Source organism: Psammomys obesus, unplaced genomic scaffold, assembly GCF_907164565.1.
Source record: "Psammomys obesus unplaced genomic scaffold, mPsaObe1.curated_primary_1811, whole genome shotgun sequence".
Classification (NCBI taxonomy): domain Eukaryota; kingdom Metazoa; phylum Chordata; class Mammalia; order Rodentia; family Muridae; genus Psammomys; species Psammomys obesus.
Window position 1 is genome coordinate 292,106 of NW_026585609.1, and position 15,828 is coordinate 307,933.

The window sequence follows — 15,828 nt, forward strand, 5'->3', positions numbered from 1 at the left end:
TGTCACTCAGTGGTTGCATACACGAAATCTCTGAGCATCACACACTTGATTTTAGTTATTGCAAAAAAACAAAAACAGAAAACAAAAAAAAAATTCAATGTTTCTGGTGAATCAAAATGTGTTGCCCTTTTAACTTATGAAAATATTCAGTTACTCTTATTGGCCAACATACATCAAGTGTCTGTGATAAGATTCAAGGTCACAGGATGACAATAGCACAAGTGTAGTCTGGAAGTCTCACATTCCATGTGACACAATGTGCAACTCAAGGGCAACCCCAAGAATGCTGAATGAGTCAATGAAGTGATGTCTTTTGTGGTAGATGCCCAGAGCTAACATTCTCAATCATATGGCAATCAGGTAGACATTAATGTTCTTCAATGCTGTCTTCAATTAATGTCTTCAATGCTGTAGAGTAACAGGCACAGAGAATGAAGGAAATGTTTGATTTTTTGCTTTGCCATCTGTTTTCTAGCTCAAACAGTTTAATGACCCATCTCCTCAGTCTCTTGCTTTACTGGTCTCTTTACAGCTACATGGTGTATGTTGTCATTTGCAAATCACGTGCCAGGTGCTCAGTTAACCGTTTGATACACTATTCATTCATGTTTAGTCTTCATTGCAATCTTAAGAGTAAGCATATTATCATCCTCTATTTAGAGAGCAATTTCTTCAAGATTTTGCTTAGTAATGAGTAAGACTCCATTTAAATATAGGGAGGCTAAAGTCAAGTCCCCTGACTTCCATAACTTGGGTATGCTAATTATGTCTTATTCAAGGTAATTGAGAAATGGAATTCTAGAGAGTTGGGCAACCTCATCAAGCAAATGTGATTTAAAACCAACATAGGGAGTGGTCTCACCAGGTGATAGGGAGTATGTACTCAGAGAGCTAGGTACCAGGGTGTAGGTATCATCAGTTCAGCCACTTACCAGCCATACAACTTCAAGGAGTTTTCTAAATGTCTTAAATGTCTCTAAACCTGCCTGCTCTCTATCCATTACACCCTGACCATTCCTTACATAGATGCTTGGGAATAACTAACTAACTAACATGGTTTTGAATTTTGGAAAATTTTAGAGTATAATGAAATGTCCTGAAGATGGGACCCCACATCTCAACAGAAAATATACTTTTGTATCATATACATAACAGAATAATACAGTTCAAAGGTAATTACATACAATGTTTTAAGTGTGACTTTCTTCTGAATGATCTCAATCACTCAAAGTCAGGAGTGGACTTTCCCAGTTGTGGGAATGTTGCCAGATTTTATTTATGATTTAAAATGTTGAACCTGAAATGATGTTGAGATGATGGAATCATCAGTGGTTCTTTGCACAATATCTAGCACAAAAAAAAAAATATTCAACTCATTTTTCTCATATTGACAAAGACGAAAATAATGTATGGGAAGTGAGGAGTGCGTCCTGTATATTTAGAGAAAGACAAGACCTGAAATACAGGTCTAACATCCCAACTATGCAGGAAACAGATACAGGGAGGTTCTGAGGCCTGAGAAGGCTACAGAGACAGTTTGAGGCCCACCTGAACACTTCAGTGAGATGCTGAAAATAAAAATTAAAGAGAGGAATTGTGGCTGTTGTTTACTGGTAGAATGCTGTGCAGGTGCCTCTGTTCAACCCCTATACATCACAAAGATAAATAAGATACCATTTTTTTCTTTATACTTTCTTTTATTACATAATTTATACTTAATCTTTTAACTAATCTTTATTAAATTAAAAGAACCGTCTTTCTGCTTTGCTCTTAAATTACCTTATTTTTTAAATATATTCACCGTGTATCAATAGATGAAAAGACATTTAGTTCATCTTTTTTATTTTACTATATGTTGTAATTCTTAATATTAAAATTGACAGATTAGAAACCATCCCAGCCTAGGTAAGAACATAGCTCCAGGGTAGAGTCTAGATTAGAAGCTGAATCACCTTCATAAGGGTATGACTGTGAATTTAATAAAATGGAGCCGAGGATACACTACTTTTGTCTTCCACCTAAACAATGATTTGTGGGTATTGCAAGTGAATGAAATAAAAGTATTGTGGGAATTTGGAAGGGGCAACAGTCAGCTATGTGGTTGCTATTTTAAAAACAAAGAACAGATGCTGTTTTTAAAAACAAAAAACAGAACATAACAGATCTGCTACTCGTGATCCAAATTCATTCATGTTAACAGTTTATCCTAATTTAAAAAAAAAATTCTAAGTGTGGAGATTTACAAGCTCATTTTCTTGTTCTCTCTCCATCCATCCTCCATCCTACAAGTCAACTGTGCTATGGATTCTGTATCCATTCTGTTAGTCGCTGTGGTAATCTGAATGAGCAGTGTCACTCACAGACACAGACATTTGAACACTTGGTCTCCAGCTGGTGGGGCTGTTTGGAGAAGTTGTAATGAGGTTCAACCCTGCTTGGGGAAGTACTTCACTGGGAGCAGGCTTTGAGTTTAAAGTTTTATTTCACTCCCAGTTCTCTCTCTGCTTTGTGCTTACACTTGAAGATGTGAGCTCTCAGCTTCCTGCTCCTTCTCCTTGCTGCCATGCCTCTGCTTCAGCTATGATGGACTCACCCCTCTGGGACCATAAACCAAACTAACCTCTCTCTTCCCTAAGTTATCTTCAGTCATAGTGTTGTATCACAATAACAGAAAAGTAACACAGTCCCCATTTCTACACACACACACACACACATACAATAAGCACATAAAACATTGTTCTGTAAAAAATGCTGAGAAACTCTCAGTTATCATTCTTACGGTCATGACAAGACTGCACTCATGAACTCACAGCTGCTGTGATTGCTTGCATGAGATCAAAGTAGCCAAAATTCCAACATGTATAAGGGAAGGACTCCGTTAGGGGAGCCATTGATTGTTGATGGCTGCTAGGAAAGAAGGAGTCAGTGCCTTTAAGAGTGTATCTACTTGTGGGTAGATCATGCTACAGTAGGTGGTATTATACCCATGAACATATGTGCAGCACAAATTGGACTCAGTAGGATATATACATATATACATTTACATATTTATACATACGTATACATATATATGTACATATATACAATCTATCATCTATTTATCATCTATTATTTATCTTTGTCTATTTCTATATCATCTATTATCTGTCTATATATATTTATTTAATATATTTATAAATAAACACATATTTATAAATATATAAAGCTGGGAGGGAGTATGGATGGGTGCTGACTCTTAGGTACATTAGAGGCAGTAGTGAGGGTATCTATGATCAAAGCATACTGCATGCAAGTATGAAAGTCTCAAAGAACATCAGAGGCCTCTGTGAACATTATGGTCAGCAAAGCATAAGGAAATAATAAGGTATTTTCAACACAACTCAACAGCTCATGTTGTTTCAAACTTAGAGAGTCTGACCCTAAGTAGTTTATTTTAGGCTTATTTAAGTATGGCACAATTTGGTGAAAAGTCTCCTGATGGCAATTAATTCAATCCAACGTGCACAACAAAGCATAAGATGTGGCTATATCAAAAGTCTTTGTAAAGTATGTATGACATCTTCCGTTAAGATGGCTTCTATAGATTAACTGAGAAAAAAAAGCTCAAGGAAAGAGTGTGGGCAGAATCCAGTACAGTCTCAGCCACACAGATTAACCACCAGCCAGGTGATTAACCACTTCCTAGCCTCCTGGGCAGAAAACTGATGGTACATCTCCCTTTGAGAAGACAACACCCTTTATTTACTGTTCCTGATACCTCTGGTGCTTATCCGACAGCACAAGAACCTCTGTGCCTCCCACAAAAAACTACGACTATTTTCATTTGTTTTAAAGCTATCCCAGGGATCTTCTTCTTCAGGCCTTTGGACCTGTGGCAAGTGCAGATGGCTTGTGGCTCTCCCTACTGAGCCACCTCTTCAGCTCTGTTTTTTTTCTCTCTAAAAAGTGTTCTTAATATTCCCTTTTGAAAAACAGATTTCAAGTTGAAATTAAGAAAACAACCCTTGTTCATGACTCCAGTGTGGGAGAGATCAAGTACCCAGATGCAATGGTGTAAAACTTGAATAATGAAGAGGATCCACATCTTCAAAGACATGGCTTTCATCAAAATTCCTGAGAAGTGTTGGACATTTTTTCCCTCTTTATTTCGATTGAACCTTGTCTTTCATATTATATAAATAAGTTTGATTAGAAATGGATTGTTCCAACAGGTGAAAAATGAAACAATTAAATTTTAACGCTAGGAGTATTCAGGAAAACATCTCCATGATTTGGGGGCTTAATATACAGTTTTAAAAGCATAATCAGAATAACACAAAAAAGAAAAAGACCAAAAATTGGGCTTAATTAAAATCCTGGTCATGACCATTATCAAAATCAAAAGGCCTATGCCAAATCAGGCAGGGAGGAACTGGGAGGAGTAGAGAAAAAGAAAATTGCGTTCAGATTATACAGCATGAGAAAATAAAAGGAAAAAATTAAAAGCAAGGCAAAGTTTATGAGAAATGTTTGCAATATTCCCTGAAAAAGCTGTATCAGGAAATACATACAGCAGCCAGAAGCCACCAAGTGGAAGACTGGCCAGCAAAATAAACCAACAATGTGGGCGAACGACCTGACCAGAGTTAGCAGAGAGGAGTACTGAAGTAAGTAGTAAACCTATGCAGTGTGTTATGGTGAGTGGTAAATGACACGTCATTACCACATCGCTACTGTGAGAAGTCACAAGGAAAAGAGCTGGGAACATCAAGGTCTGGTGAAAATGAAGGGAGACTCGCATGCACTCACACATCCAATGGATGTTTAAAGGTGCTCAGTTATGTTGTTTCTCAGCAATATCTACTGCATCTATCACAGATTGCCTGTGATCTGGTATTTCTACTCCATGCTCTAGCCAAAGAAAATGAATATACTCGCAGAATGATCATGGCTGTGCAATCTATAGCAGCGAAAAATTAAAACAATCCATAAACCTATCACCAATAAAGTGACTAAATAGTTCATGGTATACTGATATCACAGACTATATCATACTAATGAAAAGAACCACAGTTACTCAGAACTGTGAATAAATCTGAACATCAACTATTCAAGTTATATGAGGCTCAAGAACAGGCAGGACTGGCTTATGTAGATTTAGTCTACAACTACTCTGGCCATTAGAGAAAGTGTATGCTGTAATAACTAAACGCTGGTAATAATGTTCTTGGGTGATAGGACGCTCTAGATAGTGGCTACTTCACATGAGCACATATAAACACGCACAAACACAAATGTAAACATGCACATATGTACACTATTCATTCCATTAAACTACACAGGAAACATCTGAAGACTTAACTGTTGATTATAAATTATGTCTTGACATATGAACTACATAAAAAAATGAGAAAGAGTATCTCAAGCTTTCGTTCCTTATTTATTTGTTTTCCCTTACCTCAGTATACAACACTGATAGATATGGAAGAAGTTCTGAGGGAAAATTCTGAAATACTTCTTTTGATCAACAGGAAAATAATACAGTGGAGTTAGTTTGAATCAATTAATATTGGAAATGCAAAAGTTCCATCATCTACTCTTGATACTTCAAGAATGTTGAAGAATAGAGCAAACAAGGCAATGAAGTGCCCATCATTCAGAATTTGTTATCAGAAAATTGTGTCTTCTAAGATCTACTCAGATTTTTCTTGTTATCAGAGATAGATACATAGAGTGATCTTTAAATATTTCATGAAGAGGGGCTGGAGGGATGGCTCAGAAGTCTACGTTTGGTTTCCAGCACATACCCTGGAGGGCTCACAACCACCAGCAGTTTCAGGTCCAGATGATCTGACAGCCTCTTCTGACCTACACAGGTACCCGCACTCATGTGCATAGGCAAACATGCCCACCCAACCCCATCCACACCCTCATCCATCCATATCCACACAACCCCACAACACCCTACACCTGTACAAAATAATGATAAAAGAATAAATCCTTTAAAATGTTGTGTAAAGAAAGAAATTATTTTAGAGTCTCATGTCTTAAAGGAATATGTCCCAAGAGAACAGAACAAATTTAAACCTCAAAATGATGACTTTATGTGACATATTCAAGGAGAGAACGAGCCAATTCAGATGCATTAAGTCTCTAATTTTACACTGGGTAATAGCCCTGTGTTTAAATGTTGTTTTTTCTTGTGCTTTTTTATTCTTGTTTTGATCCCTGAATAGTGTTCTTATTATCAGCTATATTAATATCCTATAAATACAACTACCTTAAACCACGCACCTGAGTCAAACATAAGTTTTGTATAGAGTGAGCATAGTTATGCTACGTGTAATCCCAGATACCATGTGCGCAATATTGCCAATGTAAGAACTCAACAAAGCGTAAAACACAGGCACACATCATTAGCAATCACCTAAAAAGGACTTCTGCTAGATCTACTTATTTGTACTTCCTTAAGAACTATGGAAGATTCTCTCAGTGACAACCAGTCTCAGCTATAAAGAAGTCTTATTGCACATGCCTACCATATACATATTTACGATACCAAATTTTTTCTAACTTAGTATTTTACTTCATCTTAAGTACCCGAAATTACTTTAGGTTAAAAATTGGAGCAATATAATCTTACTAAGAATGTGCAAGATTCATCAAAGATGAGAACACACATGACAGACAGGCTGGCATACCAATGACAAAGTTGGCCTTGGAGGATGACTGTCCATACTGCTGCTCAATGTACTTTGGCTTATATGTCACCATGCCAAATAGCGAATTGAACTGAACAGTGCTTGCAAACAGGTATAAGATGTACACTGGATTTCTAAGAAGAGTCTTCAATGATGGAAGAAAATCTGTAAGACAAAAACAATATGGACTCCCTTGCAGACAGGATCTCACATGGTGGACATTGCAACCTGCATGGCTGACGTCCGCTCAAGTTTGAATCTAGTCACATACACTCCTACAGGAAGACTGCATAGAACCCATAAACTAGGCAGGAGCAGATCCCACCAGCTGATGTGTCATTGACAAGGAGGCAGAGCATTTCTCCTCAGCCTCCTTTTTGGAGCCCACACTGGACATCAAGAACTCTCAGGGTGAGTGTCTTTCTCCAAATGTGGCTCACAGATACCTAGGTGTTAAGAGGACCTTCCTTCTTCTCCCTAACCCTCCATGACTCAGGAAATTAACTTCAACAATTTGAGAAATGCCTATAAACATAAATACAAGATTGTTTTAAAAGAGATGTGGCCAACTTCTCTGCCACTGACTTCCCTGAGGGAACTCCTGAGCACATGCCTGGCCTCTGCCTGCCTCCTACGAAACCCTTGTCAAAACCCACATTTCTACGCATTGTTCAAACAGCTGGGTCTCATATGTGAAAGGCACTCAGGCATGGGGTTACAGCCTCTTTTTTTCTGTCCACACAGACTTATGATGAACAACTCCTATTAAGAAAAATAGCCATGAGTAAGAAGGTGGAGCCACTCAGAAGGAAGATAGGCAGAGCTTTTGCTCATCTACTTACATTCCTTTTTCAGTAAGAAAGGTGTCTCTTCTCCATTTTGGCTTTCTGAATGGTTTCTTAACTTTTCTTTCAGACAGGGAGGGGAGTCAAGTGCTATTGTTCATATATCTCCTCAAGTCCCACTAAGAAGATGGACAGTAGCCCATGATCAAAGAGAATCTAACTTACCTCTTGCCATTTCCATGATGTTCATTTCTTCTCCAGGGGCCATTTGGTAGCTAACAGGGTCATCTATAATGAACTTGGATTTCTCAGATGAGGAGCCAGAGTCCTCTCTACTTTGGGATCTTGGTAGAGTCTTGGGTAAGCACCAGAAAGGCACAGCTGCAAGGAGACTTAGGAGCCCAGCAATTAGGTAACCAAGCCACCAGGCCCCAACCCACTGGGGATCCTTTGGTGTAATAGTTATGTGGTCTGAAAGAGAGGGGTTGATTAAAAAGCGAGTTTTTCAAGATTAGGAAGATGAAATGAATGGCTGTAGAAAACAAATTCTAACAACAGTTCTACCACATCATAAAAAAAAAAAAAAACTATCCAACAGGGTCTGGGAGGTTGCTTAGTACATGAGGGACCTAAGTTCAGATTTCCCACCACCTATATAAAGACAAGGTGGGCCTAGATTTTTATTCCAGCCTCCCAGGGTAGCAACAAGAGAGCCACAGAGCAAGCTAGACATTGACACTAGCTATATCACTGAATTTGATTGAAAGACCCTACTTCAATGAATAAGGTGGAAGACAAGTTTACAATGATTTACAGCATCACCTTCAGGCCTCAACATGTATGCCCATCCAGGTGTACACACTCCCACGCATATAAGCCCAGACACAAAGAAACATGCATATAGAGAGAGACACAAACATACATGAAAATAGAAAACATCTAAGAGCTCATACATAGTACCCCACCCCATCTCGAGAAAAGGTGTCCCTGGAAGATTTTAGTTTCCCTGTTTGAATCATGGGTTGAAAAGTCAGAGACCAAAGGCTATAAGCGGGTCATAACTTTACACTATGCTCTGGGATTGTGCCATGAGCACAATGGAGAGTAAGGAGAGTGAAACACCCTACCGCCAACAACTACTTCACCAGCACTTGCATATGATTTACATACTGAATGTCTAAGGTAGTCCTCAAAGAATTATGGCTGCTGTTCCCCAAGATAATTGCCTAGTTGAGGGGAAAGGGGGCAGAAGAGAGAGGCTAGGACTAGGAGAAAGGGAAATTTGGCCACTGGAGACTTCCACTCCTATGTTTGCTTTATTGGTTGATGTCAACTGTGTCAACATTTATTAATGTTGACACATCTGAGACAAGGAAGAACAAGCAGGAGCCATAGTTTTGTGTCTGAACTTCTCTGAATGCACTAGAATTAACAGCTATATGAGAAGAGGATCTGCCTTAATAAACCACAGATAGCACTATTCCTAATTTTCTGAGAAAGTGCCAGACAGATTTCCAAATTAGTTGTACAAGGTTACATTCCAACCAGCAATGGAGGAGGGTGCCCCTTTCTCCACAACCTCTCCAGCATGCTTCATCCCTTGAGTTTTTGATCTAAGCCATTCTCATGGGTGTAAGGTGAAATCTCAGGGATGTTTTGATTTGCATTTCTCGGATAGCCAAGGACATTATGCATTTCTTTAAGTGTTTTTTCTGTCACTCAATATTCCTCTGTTGAGAATTCTCTGTTTAGCTCTATACCCCATTTTTAACTGGATTACTTGTTTTGTTGGTGTTTAACTTCTTGAGTTCTTTATATATTCTTGATATTAGCCCTCTGTCAGATGTAGGGTTGGTGAAGAACTTTTCCTAATCTGTAGGTTATTGTTTTGTTCTGATGACAGTGTCCTTTGCTTTACAGAAGCTTTTCAGTTTCATGAGGTCCCATGCATGGAGAGGACCTAGACCTCATGCTCAGTTTCCAAGTGGGTTCCCTAGAAGGGGCTGTCTCTGACATGAACTCATTGGCTGGCTCTTTAATCACCTCCCCCTGGGTGGTGGTGGGGTAACAGCCTTGCCAGGCCACAGAGGAAGACAATGCAGCCAGCCCTGATGAGACTTGATAGTCTAGGGTCAGATAGAAGGGGAGGTTCTCCCCTATCAGTGGACTAGAGAAGGGGCATAGGGGGAGAAGAGGGAGGGTGGGTGGGACTGGGAGGAAATGGAGAGAGCTACAGCCAGGATACAAAGTGAATAAATTGTAATCAATCAATCAATAGATTTTTAAATAAATAAATAAACAGACCACAGGTCACTCTATGCTAACCACTATCTATTTATCCTTCTGCACTGATTATCACCTGCATCTTCAGCATCAATGTGTACTCCATGTTTTTACCTTATGAAAGAGTACCACCTTGATGTTGTATTAAAAGCAAACTTTGGGGGCTGGGGACGTCACTCAGTGGTTAAGAGCACTTGCTGTTCTTGTAGAGCTGGGGTGACTGTACCAGCATCCACATGGTGGCTTAAAACTGTCTGCTATTCTACTTTCGGGGGATGTGACAGCCTCTTCTGTCCTCCTCCAGCAAAAACCACTCATTTAATGTACATACACATATGTTTGCAAATACTTGTACACATACAATTTAAAATTTTTTTAAACTCCAAAACCAAAATTTAATATTTTCACAGTCCCATTAAAAATTATAGTAATTAAAATTAATGAATAAGTAAAAAACAAAATCAGGCTGGTAAGATGACCTTCATTTGGGAATGTTTGAGTGATTAATTTTTCAAGTCCAATGACTTAGGAAATAAATCATTCTGTTGAGGGAGAAAACTAGTGCTTTCAACACATTAATCGGATAAGTGTGTAAAGGCACCTGTACTATACTTGGGCACTTGAGTTCCATCCCAGGCCCCACAGGGTGACCAGAAAAAAATTAATTTATACAAGTTGTCTTCTGATGTGCACCATAGCATGTGTGCATAGAGACAGAAAGGTGCGGATAGATAGATAGATAGATAGATAGATAGATAGATAGATAGATAGATACATACATACATACATACATACATACATAAATAGATACATAGATAGATAGATACATACATACATAGATACATACATAGATAGATACATAGACAGATAGATACATAGATACCCAATCTACTTACCTAGATTCACAAAGCCAATATCAACATACAGTTTGGCACATAATGAGCCCAAAAGGAAGCCAAAGATGGGCCCTATGATTGCCACAGTCTGCACACACCCTGCACAAAAAAGCAAACCAAACCAACATAAAACATTCATAAAAAGGGCATAAGAGGTTGGAGGCTAAGAATGGCTGTCATTTGGCTCTGCTTTGGTAAATTAATAAGATGCTAAGCAGGAAGTATAAATGAGATGTCATTTGTAATAATAATATGATCACTGCAAAATAAATACTTCAGTATCTCATTTGTAAGTGTTTCATTGGTTCATTTTTCAACTCCACTGAATCAGGAAATAAATTGTTCTTTGTTTGGGAAGGAAACTAGTGCTTTTAACACACTAATTGGCTCATGGTAATAACATCAAGACCCTGACAAAGGTAATTTCCAAAAATGAAGCAAATTTTAGTTCGACTGGTTGGGAACTCTAGCACTTGAGGGGTTGCTGGGGCCTCCAGGGCTGGGGCTTCCCTAGCACAGAGTAGAAAGGTCTTTGCTGCAGGGAAAGAGCAAAGCAGAGGAGATAAGGAGTCCTTGAGGAGAGGGAGGGAGCCAGGCAGGAAGGTGAGGGGACTCTCACAGCAGCTCTGACTAACTAGCAACCAGGAGCTTCTTTATTTATACACGTTTCACAGAACAAACACAGACTAATGATTATCCAAGCGGTACAGAGTATATGTTTGCTTTTCATTGCATGTCCAGGGTTACAAGTTCAGTTACAACTAGGAAATACAAATAGAACATATTGTATTTTATATCTTTCAGATTATTATTATCCCTATAACTACAGTTTGAAGAATCTAAAGAATGTCTCCACCAAAGCAAACACATTTATTATATGACAACCGGCTTTTAGATTGCCAGTGTTTGTAGTTTGAGAGCACGAAAATATCTGAACTGGTCTTTTTATGAATAGCAAATACAAACACCTAACTTCTTTTACTATATGTTTCATCTATGCTATAAAGAAGAACAAGTTATTTTGGTCAATTTACTTTATTTACTGAGTTTTATTTCTCTTGGGATGTACGCTGTATAACCCTTATCTTTAAACTACATCTTCAGAGTGCTCTAAGCCTATGAGAAAACCATGAATCTGTAACCTGTTCTCCTGGCCAGTCAGAGTTTATCAACGGTCTCTGTTTACCCTGCACCAGTTACACTGTTTGAGTTAGCTCTGGGGCAGATACCCCAAGAAGATTTCTGGAGTAATGACCTCATCTAGCTGTATGCCTATCTGTGCTTAATGATCTCCAGAGCATAAGGAAAACTTCCAAATAGTGGCTAAAGTTAATTTTAGAATTTTCCTAAAAAGAGTCAGACAAATTTTTTTTCAGAAAAAGACATAAATTGTATCATTATACAGAAAGCCCCCAATAATACAATACACAGAGACCAAACCCCAAAAGTGACAGATAGAAGGACAGTGACTGCAGCAATCCATTCAGCTTTGCTGGCACTGTGTCAAGCAGCAGAGCTGGCTTCTTGACTCTCGCCATTTCCAGTGGATATGGCTGTGCCAAGAGGTAGAGGAAGGAGCTAGGGGCTACTTGAGACAAAAACAAACAAATCAGAACTATACTAATTTGGTAATCTTTCAAACATATTTTATGGTCACTTAAGCACAAGTTCTGTTCGACAATCAAATGGATTCTTCCCATTTTGGTGATAAAGTGCACGCATTCACGGGGAGCCTGTAAGGAAGCTCTGTGGAGAATGCTGTCTCCGGAAGCAGCTAGCAAAGGAGGTAGAGTTCTTTTCATAAAGCTCATCGCAGGTCAGAGGCAGATGGTGGGAACAGGTTACCTAGAGCACGGCGTCCCCAGAAAGCACATGGGCTGCCCTGCTCAGCAAGTATCTCCCACTTGTTTCTTTCATGGCAGAACTCAAACACAGGTATTCCTCAGAGATTACTTGAACCAGAGGCAAGAAGAGTCATTCCCTGGGGTCTTTAATGACAGAGCAGAATGTAAGACTGTGTGTAGTCTCTGAGAACCCCCAAAGGAAGATAAATCCTACCCCGTCCCCAGGATAACAGAGCATTGTGCCCATGTAGTTCCTGTTTGGACTCCTGAGTTACGTTCCTGTTTCCATTAAAGAGAGAGAGAGAGTAGTTAAGTTAAGCCTGTTTGGGCCTGTGCAGGGCGTCAGGGGTTGCTGTGGTGCCTAGCCAGAAGCATAATAGTCCTTGGTGTAGCCTCTCCTTCAGTCTTGCCCTTTGTCCCTAAAAGCTGCACCTTCAAAAGGTCAGAATTCCAAGAAATTAGAACTGAAGCATGAAGCATGAAGCATGGAAGACACTGTAGTCATCCCTGCAGCTCTGGTTTCTAGCTAAAGTCCAGGGCCTAAGAGACAGCCATTAAATGGTGCTTTGATGACCTTGCAATAGCCCTTGTAAGCATCAGACCTTAGCAGTTTACATCTGCAACACAACTGTGTGTGGAAGGTGTTCCAGCTCATCCCCCACCCTTTTGTAGTGGATACCATGACTCCTGCTGCTCCCTTGTCTTCTGGTACCTGATCTACAGGTGGGGTACCCTTGAGCCTTATTTATATTCTCTTTACATTTCTTTTCAATCACTTATTCCTCCTCTCAATAGATAGTATTCCTTTCCATCTCGAATAGAATAAAATAAAATATCCTTTAATCAATCAAGGCTGATAGAATGCAAGGCAGTTTCTAGAACTGCAAAAACAACACACACATAAGCACACACACTTACACTTATTTACACACAGATACTCATACACGCACACACACTCACACAGAGGTACACACACAGATTCACACACATGCACACACATGCACATGCACACACACACACACACACACACACACACACACACACACACCATTAAAAACAATCTCTGAACTCTGAAGCCTGGAGGATGCTTTCACAAGGTCCCAGGCCATTGAGATCACAGCCACTTCCTTTTAACTTAGGGTCATTTCCCTTATCCATCAGATGCTGGTGAAAGTACCTTCACTGTTCAAATCCTCAGTGTACCTCAAACACATGTTCACTGAATGAAAGCATGGGGACTGAGTGTTAAACCCTTCCATGCTAAATTTGGAACAGATGAATTCAGAATTTGATTTGGGGCTCAGATCAAGCACCCCACTTCCCAGGTTGGCTAGGGTAGGCATTACCAATGTAGAAAGCAGCATTGTCTTCACTGGCAAAGTCATCCAGATAGGCGATGCCCAGGGGTTGGATTGGAGTCTCCCCTAATCCTCGCAGGAGATTTCCCAGGAAGACGTACACCCACATGGAGGAGCCGGTGTCCCCTTCACATTCTTAAGAGAAAAGCAAACAAGAGGACTAGAGCTGCCTCATTATTGAAGTTAAATATTTATTCTACATTTCTACACTCCGTTTTAAAACTGAGTTAGAAAGCAGAATCAGAATCTGCTTGGATGAGCTCTTCACATTTGTTTTGTTTCTTCCACCTGTTTCACAGATAAATTCAGGGGCCTAGGAGATTCGGTCCTCTTTGTGTTTCTTTAACTTATGTTCTCTCTTCTTTTCATTTTGTACCTACACAGAGATATTTGTCTTTCTATCAGCACGCTATCTCAGGCTAAACATGACATGAACAAAAGCTTATCCACCTCCACTTTAATAAAAATTGTGTATTTTTCCAAACTCAGGTGTTGTCCATGGTTCGTCCATGGTTCGTCTACCTGAAACTCAAATGTTTATGCCATCGATAATTGCAGCGATGGCCTGTGTTGCCTACCGTTGTATCTGGTAGTGATAAACTATTTTTAGAATTCTGGGAACAACATCTTACATACTTTAGCAGCCCATGTCTTCCAGCAAAAAGAACAGGTTTTTGACAATATTTTTAGAGTTGGATCTAAAGCTGATTATTTAAGGATATGCTGTGCTATATAATTTGACTGTATGAGGCAGGACAGTGGCGTCAGTCATGGAGATGAAAGACCGCTTTGCAGAGTCCAGGCACTCTGAGGACGGCAACTGCCTCCATAACCACCACATCTATATGCCCCCTCCCAGGCACAAGCTTCGCTAAGTGGCTCTCAGGAATGTTTAACTGGAGTCCTCTCAGCAACGCTGGAGGTGGCAGTTAATTTTACCTAGGTGTGAAGGGCATGAAGACAAAGTTAAGTGTAACCATGGGGGGAAAAATCACATTTCTTTCTTACCTAACCCTTTAGATTGATGTTTCTATTTGTGACACTCATTTCATTTTCATTTCAAGACCCACCTTACTCAGAACTAATGATAGATGTTCCTAGTCACCACCAAGCAATTAGTAGTCATTTCCATAAGATCTAATCGCTGAAATATCTTCCTGGGATCATACCACACTGCTTCACAATTCAGGAGCTATGTGTGTGTTTGTGAGGACACGTGGTGCAGGTATGTGAACAGCAAGTGTACATCTTATGCGGAAGCACACTGGCACCCTTCTCCATCATGCTTGCCCCATTGACTCCAATCAGAATCCCTCAATGAACAGAAAGCTCACTGTATCAGCTAGGCTGGTTGGCTAGTGGATTTTAGGAACCACTCACCCTGTCTCCCACTGTCTATAGAAATGTTCAGACAGGCCTAGATTGTGAAGTAGGTACTAGGGATTTGAACTCATGTCCTCATGCTTGCAAAACAAGCACTCTTCCCCACTGAGCTATCTCCCCAGCACATTTGTAGGAAAATATATATATGTGTATATATATATATATATATATATATATATATATATATTTACAGTTTAGTATTTCAAATAATGATTTTCAGGGAAAAGTTAACATGCATACTAAAGCATATATAAAAGCTAAAATTATTCACTAATACAAGTCAATTTTAAAAGTCATCTTACCATCATTTATTTTGTTTGGTGACTTTCCTATGATTGAGCTTGGTGATGGGCTGCTGGATTCTAGGTAGCATGGAGAGATGTTGGCAGTAAAGTTGGAGGAGGAAGAATACTTCTCATATTTCTCATAGCTGTACCTGAATATAAAGAATAATTTTACTCTGACAAGCTAACATCATGCTAAAAACAAAGGTTTGCTTCATTGCTATTGAGGGGATCAGGTTGGGTTTGCAGTTGTTTATTTATTATTGATTTTATTTATTTATTTATTTATTTATTTATTTATTTATTTATTTATTT

At 39.3% G+C, this 15,828-nt stretch overlaps 1 protein-coding gene across 1 annotated transcript in view; it reads right to left on the minus strand.

Moving 5' to 3' along the window:
• Positions 1-15,828, minus strand: part of Slco1c1 (solute carrier organic anion transporter family member 1C1) — a 42,232-nt gene that overhangs the window by 13,602 nt on the left and 12,802 nt on the right. Inside the window, exons 5-9 of the mRNA XM_055611588.1 lie at positions 15,532-15,665; positions 13,835-13,981; positions 10,645-10,743; positions 7,691-7,936; positions 6,681-6,845 (exon numbers count right to left, since the gene is read on the minus strand). Coding sequence (XP_055467563.1) covers positions 6,681-6,845; positions 7,691-7,936; positions 10,645-10,743; positions 13,835-13,981; positions 15,532-15,665 — 791 coding nt within the window. The remainder of the gene's footprint in view (positions 1-6,680; positions 6,846-7,690; positions 7,937-10,644; positions 10,744-13,834; positions 13,982-15,531; positions 15,666-15,828) is intronic.